Source organism: Parasteatoda tepidariorum, chromosome 6, assembly GCF_043381705.1.
Source record: "Parasteatoda tepidariorum isolate YZ-2023 chromosome 6, CAS_Ptep_4.0, whole genome shotgun sequence".
NCBI classification, from domain to species: Eukaryota; Metazoa; Arthropoda; class Arachnida; order Araneae; family Theridiidae; genus Parasteatoda; species Parasteatoda tepidariorum.
Genome location: NC_092209.1, coordinates 57,440,199 through 57,449,280, shown reverse-complemented (window position 1 = coordinate 57,449,280; position 9,082 = coordinate 57,440,199). Strand labels below are relative to the sequence as shown.

At 29.0% G+C, this 9,082-nt stretch overlaps 2 protein-coding genes across 3 annotated transcripts in view; one reads left to right on the top strand and one right to left on the bottom strand.

Annotated features, from left to right (window-relative positions):
* Nucleotides 1-4,255, bottom strand: part of LOC107451977 (partner of drosha) — a 32,147-nt gene extending 27,892 nt beyond the window's left edge. The window contains exon 1 of one of the 2 annotated variants that reach the window (XM_016068233.2): nt 4,098-4,255. The gene's annotated coding sequence lies outside the window, so the exon portion shown is untranslated. Of the gene's footprint in view, nt 1-3,998; nt 4,021-4,097 lie in introns of those variants that run through there. The other variant, XM_043051107.2, reaches the window with a different exon arrangement.
* Nucleotides 4,256-4,337: 82 nt separating this feature from the next.
* LOC107451982 (uncharacterized) lies at nt 4,338-8,574 on the top strand. The gene is made up of 2 exons (XM_016068240.3): nt 4,338-4,793; nt 8,081-8,574. Exons 1-2 carry the CDS (start codon nt 4,714-4,716, stop codon nt 8,469-8,471), a joined length of 471 nt encoding a protein of 156 aa, XP_015923726.1. The 5' UTR covers nt 4,338-4,713; the 3' UTR covers nt 8,472-8,574.
* The last annotated feature ends 508 nt before the right edge of the window (nt 8,575-9,082 follow it).

Genomic DNA, 9,082 nt, shown 5'->3' with positions numbered 1-9,082 from the left:
ATTTTTTTAAAGTTTGCCTTTATTTTCACACACAGTTATTTTGATCTAAAAGAAACAATTTTCTTTAATTTTCAATTTTTACAATTTCTTTAATTTTGAAAATCAATTTCGGATAACTTTTTTACATGTATGAAAATAAAATTTTTGTTCAAATTATTATATTCATATTTCATATTTTAGTATAAATATAATTCTGATAATCTAACAGAGTTTTTTAGAAACTATCATACTGTTTTTTATAATGAAAAAATACTGAAATAAGTTATAGATGGTAATTTGAGTGCAAGAAAAAGTATATATAAAAGGAACACCGGTGTCTCAACTTCGTCAAACGGTTAAAAAATAAAATCTAGTATTTTTTGGGGACTGTTCAACTGATCATTTCGAGCCATGGGTATTCTCATTTATAAAACTAAGATAGCTAAATTGTTCAGATTCTGCAAAATATTAATCTTTAAACTTTAATCTTTAAGATTGAGCAAAATTTTATAATTTAATCTTTAAGATTCTGAAAAATTTAATGCAATATACTATTAAAAAACTATTTAATAAAAATCTCCATTTAATAAAAAATAATAGATTATTCAAATTATTTTTAAGTTAAATAAAATTTGAGTAAAGAAGTAAAACAGAGAAATTTGTGAGGTATGGTATACATATTATTTAAAGCTAAATTAATTATTCAGGAATTCTTTGAAATAATGCAATGTAATAAAAAATTTATTGAAGAGCAATTTTTATCTAAACTTTTTACATTTTATGATTTTGTGAAAAAAATCGAGTAAAAAAAAAACAATAGAAAAGATGTGAAAAGAAAAAAAAAAGAAGGAAGGAAACTTTTACAATTCTAGTTATTCGTCGCCAAAAAAGTGCTGAACTAACGTTTTGGTAAATGGGGTGTTTTAAACTTATCCAACAATTTGTTGCTGCATGCATTTTCCCCCCACTTGACTGAGTTTCAATGAAGAGAAAGGAGAATCATTTACACCCCTTTTACTTATCTCACTGGGTGGGAACCGTGGTCGAGTTCAAGTGAAAAACTTTCCTTCTGAAAACTGCCGTAACAGGGGAACTCAAAATCTCAGACCCTACCGGAATGAAAGAGTTAAAATCATCACACACTAAAGATGAAAGTAACAGAAATTTACATATCAATATTTACCTAGATTTATTTTATGTCATAACTTTACTCAATAAATCTACCACTATTTTCTGAAACATACTTTTCAAATCCAAGTTATCACAACTACCTGAGCTGGTGGTAGGTAGTTTAACAACTGGAGGCTCAGTTTAAAATAATGTACAATAGATTAGATGAAAGTTTCACAAAAGTTGCTTGTTCTTTGATTGATCTGCTGAAGTAGAGAACATCTCAAATTTCTTATTTGTGAATAATAAATATAAAAATTGTTTAGGTTTAGAAACAGCACCACAACTGTTTTTGTTATACACTACTCCAGAGTGCAAACAATAAAATAATAATTTTGAATGGTTTTAATATCATAACTTCATAGCAAGATTTTAACCTAAGTATCATTGAACTTTGGTTAAAATCTAATTGTTTTTCCTTATTCAATATCTATTAGATACCAATAATTACTAATGTAATTTTTTGAGTTTCTACCATGCCAGTTTTAACCCTTAGATTTAATTATCCTGTTAGAAACCAGCCAACCCTGCTTTCAACACAAGTAAAATAAATTTAGAATGATTTTGTCAATGGTATAAAACAGAAAAAAAAAATCATATTTTCTTTGATTGCTATATACAGGCCCGTATAATGTATATGAACACGCTTCGCAGAAAAATTTATCACCAGTGCGGATTTCTATTACTAAAAAAGAAGAAATATTCACTTCTTCCAAGAAAGTTTGTCGTTTTCAAATTCTCAAGGGGAAAAAGATTCATTTTTAGACTTTTTCCTACGAATATAAACGTAATTTAAAATAACCTACACATGATTTAAGATCACACACTCCAATTCTTATTTATGCAATTTAAGATTGCACATAGCATTTCGCATTTTTAAGATTATATCAAATATCAAGTTTTTTATTCACGATATTTAAAACCTGCTATTATGATTCATGTTCGATTGACATTAGTATTCCTAATAATATAATTTCAAAATTAAACATGGAGATTCTCATTCACATGATTTTAAAGTCAGACATCAAGATTCATAATCCCGATTTTAAAATCGAATATAGAGATTTTACGGGATTTCAAAATCAAACCATTTTCAGCCTTTTTACCCTTCAAACTCACCCCTGAGGTATAAATCAACATAAAATTCTATAAAAATTAAAAATTTCAAACTCGTTTTTCCAAAGTGAGGTGGCGCCGAAAAGATTGAAATTAGTTACACGAGTTTAACAATGTAAGCATAAGGCTTCTTAATTGAAATTTTGCATTCACAGAAAGTAGTTCATTTTATTTAAGTCTGGATACATACATATTTTTTATTTTGATATCAGCCTGGTGTGGTTATAACTTTTAAGAGGTCTATTTTTGTAGTAAAAAAAAATATTAAGAAAATTTCTAAATCACGTAAAAAATTATGTAAGAAATATTCACTTAATTTCAAATTTAATAAAAAAATCATTTTAAGCTCAGAAAAAAACAATTACTAGTGGTTTTATAAAATGACCAATTTTATGAACTTGAATTCTGAAGCGAGAAATTTCTATGTTGATCAACCCCTATATATAAATAAAAAAAACCTGCCTTCCTAATTTTTCTATCTCTTTTCTATAATTTTTGAAAGATTTAATTCTTCAATTCTATAAAATGAATGAACAATTTTAAGATAACTACAATTGAATCAAATATAATTATTGATTTCTATATATTTTCAAAATTAGCAACATCTAAAAACTAATGAGCTCTTTAATGATACTCAGTTGGGAAAGATAGCAAAAGAAGTTTACAAGCTGATTATATTTGTAAAAATCTAACATTACCTGAACAATATTTTCTTTAAATAAAATATCATATAGGTAATAAAGGTAGATTTCTGTATTAAGAAAATCTGCATCACAATGATTCTCAAGTTTAACTTCCAGGCAGTAGCAGTGAAGAAACAAAATAAATAAAAAATACACAAAGGCCTTAATTTTAAGACTATATCTGGTAGCCACCTCTGAACAAACGATTTTGTTCATTTCCTAAATTTTTTGTAAGTTCAAAAGCCCTTCAGCATCTTGGCAATTAGAATTGGACATACATCAATTCAGAAATAGCCTTTATATCTAATTTACTCAACTTTCTAACACTTTTTAAGGTAAGACTGAGACACCATGAGACAACAAATATAGAACACATGGTAATTCAATATAAGTTAGGGCAAATTCTACATATTTCTTGGCAATAGTAGTGGTCGCGTTTTGAAGGTAGATTAATAACTCTTCTTTTAATATTTAAAAATGAGAATAGCTACAAAGCTAATTATATCTATATTTTCAAAACGATTGTTTATTTTCGCTAGAATCAACTTTAATAAATTATTTTATGAACTGAATAAGCTAATTCAAGACAGACATTTTATTAATAAACTGAAAACATTAAATATTAACTTCTTACATTTTTTCGCAAACTTAGTGACTAAAAAGGTAACCTCTGCTATTAATAATATTATTAGTAAGTTTTAATATTATTAGTAACGGCTATAATAGAGAGACATAACTCTAAATGGGCTTGCAATTTTCGACAAAATATAGAAGCCCAAAGCAATAAATTATTATAATACAGTTCAGTAGAGAATTTTTAAGTGATTAATTGATGGAAAACGTTACACAAGTCCATAGATAATTTCCAGCAATTAATAAATACCTAATAGAAATTCTCTGTAATTAACTATAAATATTACTTTATAAGAGACCACATTTTATTTTTAAAAAATGCATAACCAAGTCAAAGATGTAATAGAATTTAAATAATCTGAAGCTATAGAAATATTTTTTTCAAGAAATCGTTTTTAATCTCATTCACTAGATTACCATTTTCAAACAGATTAAATTATCAGACAAATACACCAAAAAACAGAACAAATTTAGCTTCTGATGATAAAATATCTACGATAACACAAAACATATTACCTTTTTTTCTAATTTTTGTTAAAAATATCGTTTACCCTGTCGCCAGGCCAATTACATAAACAAAAGACAAGCTAAAGCTAATGGATTTAGTTTGAGCACAGGGTTTGAGTCTGCGTTAATTATCTTTTGTGCTGCGTTGCGACTGTTTTACGCAAGCGTGAATAGCGAAATTCGATTGGTCTATTTAAACTTTTGAAATATTTTCACTGCATGCGATTCAGGACGATGACCCTGATTAGTACGGGTATATCGGAGGTGCGTGGATTACATGCAGTAAAAATCACCCTTAAATAAACAAACTAAGAATTAAATAATAATATTAGGCTAAAGTGTATATTGCTTTCTGTAAGAAATGATGATTACTGAATCTCATATTATTTTGACTAAGAATCTCATATTATTTTGACTTTAAATCTTCATATCAAGCTTCTGATTTTGGTAGCAAAACACTTTGTCAGAAAATATAAATATCTGAAATATTGCGCTCAGTATTATATTTCAGTGTCCAAATCATGACTCTTATCAAATTAGTATTCAGTGTTCTTATTTGATTCAGAATGATGCTAGTAGCCTAAATTACTTATCTTTTTTTTAAATATAAGCGAGTATAAAAGACATGGAGTTAAATTCTAAATCATTGGTTGCTGATTATGATTCTTCTAGTGAAGATGAAAATTCAATTGCATCTCCAGCGAAGTAAATAACTTCTATTTCATATTTTTAAATTTATATTCTGGGGATATTTCCATATTGATATTTGTTTGTGCCAACTACAATTTCTAACACGGCAAAAATACTTAACATTTGCAAAAACTTAAAGGAAAATGGTAGTAAAGCTGGAATGGCTATGAGTTACACCCTTTGAGGTAATCCCCTACTGGGATTTTTTTTTTTTTTTGCGGATAATTAGCAGCTGTTTTTGCCACATATGCCAATACGGAAATCTTCTCAATTTGTATTGCATTTTTTCGCCAAAAAATTTAAAAACTTATTTGCCTGAAATGATTTATTGGACCTTTAACACAAGAAAGGAGACATTGACAATTGTCTCAGGGCCTAGTTGAAATTTCTTGCAAGGAGTTCAATGATAAAGATTTCTATTTTGGTATCTGCATCAGAATATTTGTCCATTTTTGGTGATTTTCAGAAAGTGGTTTGCAGGAAATTAAAAAAGAATTTCTGAAGGAGACCAATTCATATAACACATACTAACAAACAACTACACATTCTCTTTTTTTGTGTGTGTCAATAGCTGGCGCAATATGAAAATACCTTCCCCAGAGAAACTACATGTTCTTTTTAATTTTTTTACAAGTACTAAAGCATTTTAACAAATAGGCATTTGCAGTTGTTGTGAACGAGTACCCAAATGGAAACATTCCTATAAACCGCTTTTAAATTCATTTTTTCACTTTCAAAAATATTTTATGCAGGGTGAGACCAAGCAAGATAGTAAAAGTTTACTATCTGACAAATGTTTTTTTCATGAGCAATATTTCTCTAAGAAAGTATGGGCGAGCAACCTGGTGGCATTGTAAATTATATAAGAAGGTATGTCCTCACATCCAGTGGGCATGTTTAACGTGGATTGTTAAGATGATAGCTGGTTATAAGAAACATGAATAGGCAGATATGCGATTTCGTGTATGGTGCAGCGGAATAAGGCGAGGAAACTTTAACGGGAATGGTTTCCGATGAGACACACTCCAGATAAAAAAAGATTCAAGAGTTTTCATTGGCAACTGTCTGAAAAGGTATCCTTCGCTGAGTCCAAGCAAGACACCGGCTGTAAAAAGAATGTCAGGACACTGCACGTTTTAGAAGACATTCTAGGTAGGGTGGTTGAACAACCGCGATGTATCACATGAGTTATAACACATACTGTAAATGTGTTCTTGGTATGTGCTACATGAGGAAGGAATACACCCCTATTGTATACAGAAGGTACAAGCATTGTAACCGAGGCAGAATCGGCCATGTGTTGATTTTGTACATTGGTTTCTCTAGCAACATGCGATGATGCTAAATTTCAAACACATGCTCTGTTTACGGATGAGTGCACTTTCACACGTGAGGGCATTTTTAATACTATGAACCTGCATGCCACGCATCCTCATTTGTTTCAACTGCGGTTCTCTGTAAATATTTCGGCAGGGATCGTTCATGACCATTTGATTGTCCCATACCTCCTACAACACTGGTTAACAAATCGTATAACATATTCATATGAGAAATGTTTCTAAAGCTAATGCTGCTGAATCCAACCCCTATCAGGATAAAGATATGGTTCCAGCACAATGGTGGGCCCTCGTGCGCACTTTAATTTGGTTGTGCCAAACATTTTAGATGCAACGTTCCCAGTGAAAAAAATTGGTAGAGGTGGTCTCAAACCTTGGCAAACAAGATCTTTTGATCTTTCATGTTTAGATTTTTTCCTGTGTGGTGCTGTGAAAAGTTTGATCTACAAGTGCCCCATTAAAAATTATATAGATCTATTAAATAAAAATCCCAAGAAACTGAAATGGTAAGATTTTGTTTAAAATTTATGAAATGATATTTGATTAAAAACTTCATTCCCTTTACGGATATATAAATAGGAAACAAAACTCAGCATTTTTCAAGCGCTCAAGGACAGAAAAGTTTCTACAGAAAAATTGAATTTGAAAGTTGGGAAACAAAGCTAGAAAAACTACTGTAGCCGAGGGAGTAAAAAATAAAAAACAGGAGAAAAAAAATCTCCAGTGGCTAAAACAGGCAAATCATGGTAAAATGTATTTCTATGCACTATAGAGAAATGGTGAGGAACTGATATTGATACCAAGGAAATCAGTATATTTACATTAGGGGTGCACAACCTATTTGAGTGAATGGCCACATGCGCAGCAGATTGACCAACAAAGGTCGGCATGCCAAAGTATTTAGACAAACATGTTGACCACAGTTGTAGGTAGTAATTGTTATAGGCACTAAATTCTTTTTATCAGTTAACCTTGTAATATGTTGACATAAAATTAAATACTTCTAAATGTTTAAAATTAGAAACTGTTAGCTACCAAAAAGTCGTTGGATTTACGACGAAATCGGCACACACGAAGAGTGTCGAAAGTGATAACCAAAGTTCAAAATTCGTGTATCATAATAATGTTGTATTAAAAATATAGGTATTTTCAAAACTATGCTTAAATCCGTACCGTTAACCATAAAAAAAATTGATTGAAGAACTACATTAGTTGAGATAAGGTTCATCAAAAACTTAAATGCACAATTTTAAATTTCCAAACTTTCTTTTATTTTACAAAAAAAAATTCCATTTTTTTTTTTTATTTTGTTCAGATTGCTTTCATGGGTAGCAGGTTGTACTTTTAATTCAGGAAACATTAGATTGTTTGTTCCTCATCTCTTTGGTATGCCCTTGCTATAAACTATTGTATATTTCTACCATATCTTCCAAATTATGTTAACTCCTTGCAACTTGAGTATCAAAAATCCAAAGCTATTAAGAAGAAAAAGGGTATTTTTGTGCTTGATAAACACATTTAAATGTTTTTTTTTTTTTTTTCAACTAACTAGGATATCACAGGAGAACCACTCCAAAACTCTTAAATTTTATTTTAAAATCTGATTGTTAGATCCAAAATTTTTTAGCGTTTTTACAGTTAGCAAAATTCATTCTATAGTACAAAATATGACGTTAAGTGATTTAAAGTTAAATCTTTGATCAGGTTTATTCAAATATAATGAGAACCTCTAGATCACTTTTTGAGAACAAATATTAAGTGCTAACAGAAGTCATAATAAACAAGAATAATTTTCTTATAATTTAACAATAAATGTTAAATTATAAGAAAAGTTAGTTATTAAAAAAAAACTAATTTTTAATATGTTGAAATAAAGATATTAAAATAATTAAATCTCGATTGTTTCTTTATTACATATTTTCTTTTTTTGCCAATTGATTTTAATATTTTGAACTTATCTTTCAGTACACCAAATGATGATGATCGGTTAGCCCCTGCAACGGAGATGTTAAATCAAACTTCCAAAGAAATTCCTCACTCTGTATTTACAAATCCATATAAAGAAATAGAAAGCTATGAAAATTCTATTCTTGAAAAGCATGTCAAAATGACAACTAATAAAGAGGTGATGCAACTTCAAGTAAAGCCTTGCTATAAATTTTTTAAAGGTAAATGTAAGCTTGGTGAATCTTGCAAGTTTTCTCATTGCAATCCTATTCAAAACACTGCACCAGACATTAAAAATGACAGTGAAGAAAATGGTGATATCAAAACCCGGACAAAAAAACGATGTGGATTAAAAAATGATTTGGTACCTCCAAAAAAATTTATGAAGACCTATAATAAAATGAAATGATTGTTTATTTTAATGTATATGTCAGTACAAAAAAAAAATTTATAAATTTGTTTTCCTATAAACTGTTTAAAAACTTCTAATAAATCGCAATTTTATTGTGTCACATGTATCCTTTAAGAAAGAATTTTAATTCACCAAAACATAGAATAAAGCCTAGTGTTTAACATTTAAGAAATAAATTGTAATGCAATTCTTATTTTGTGGAAGAAACTGCCTCAGTCTACCTAAAAACATATTTATGAAGTAATCAAAATTAAGCCCTCTATTATATAAATTTAAAATATTTAACTTTCATATTCCAAGCATTTATGTTAACCTTCTAGTTGTTTTATAATTTACATCAGTAATATTTACAGAATATTTAATTAGTATATTAATAAATCATAACTGAAACTTAATCAAACCATACAGTTCTCAGGGTTCGTAGTTGTCCTGATTTTTCTGCTAAAAAATATTTTGTCCCTATTTTTATTATTTTTTGCTTATTGTCCCGATAATCCTGATTTTTTTCTTTTTGTCTCGATATTCTTGAATTTTGTGAGTGTTTAGAATACCGCATTTGGCAAGAATACAAATGACAATTTTTAAAAAATAAATTTGACGATCCAAAA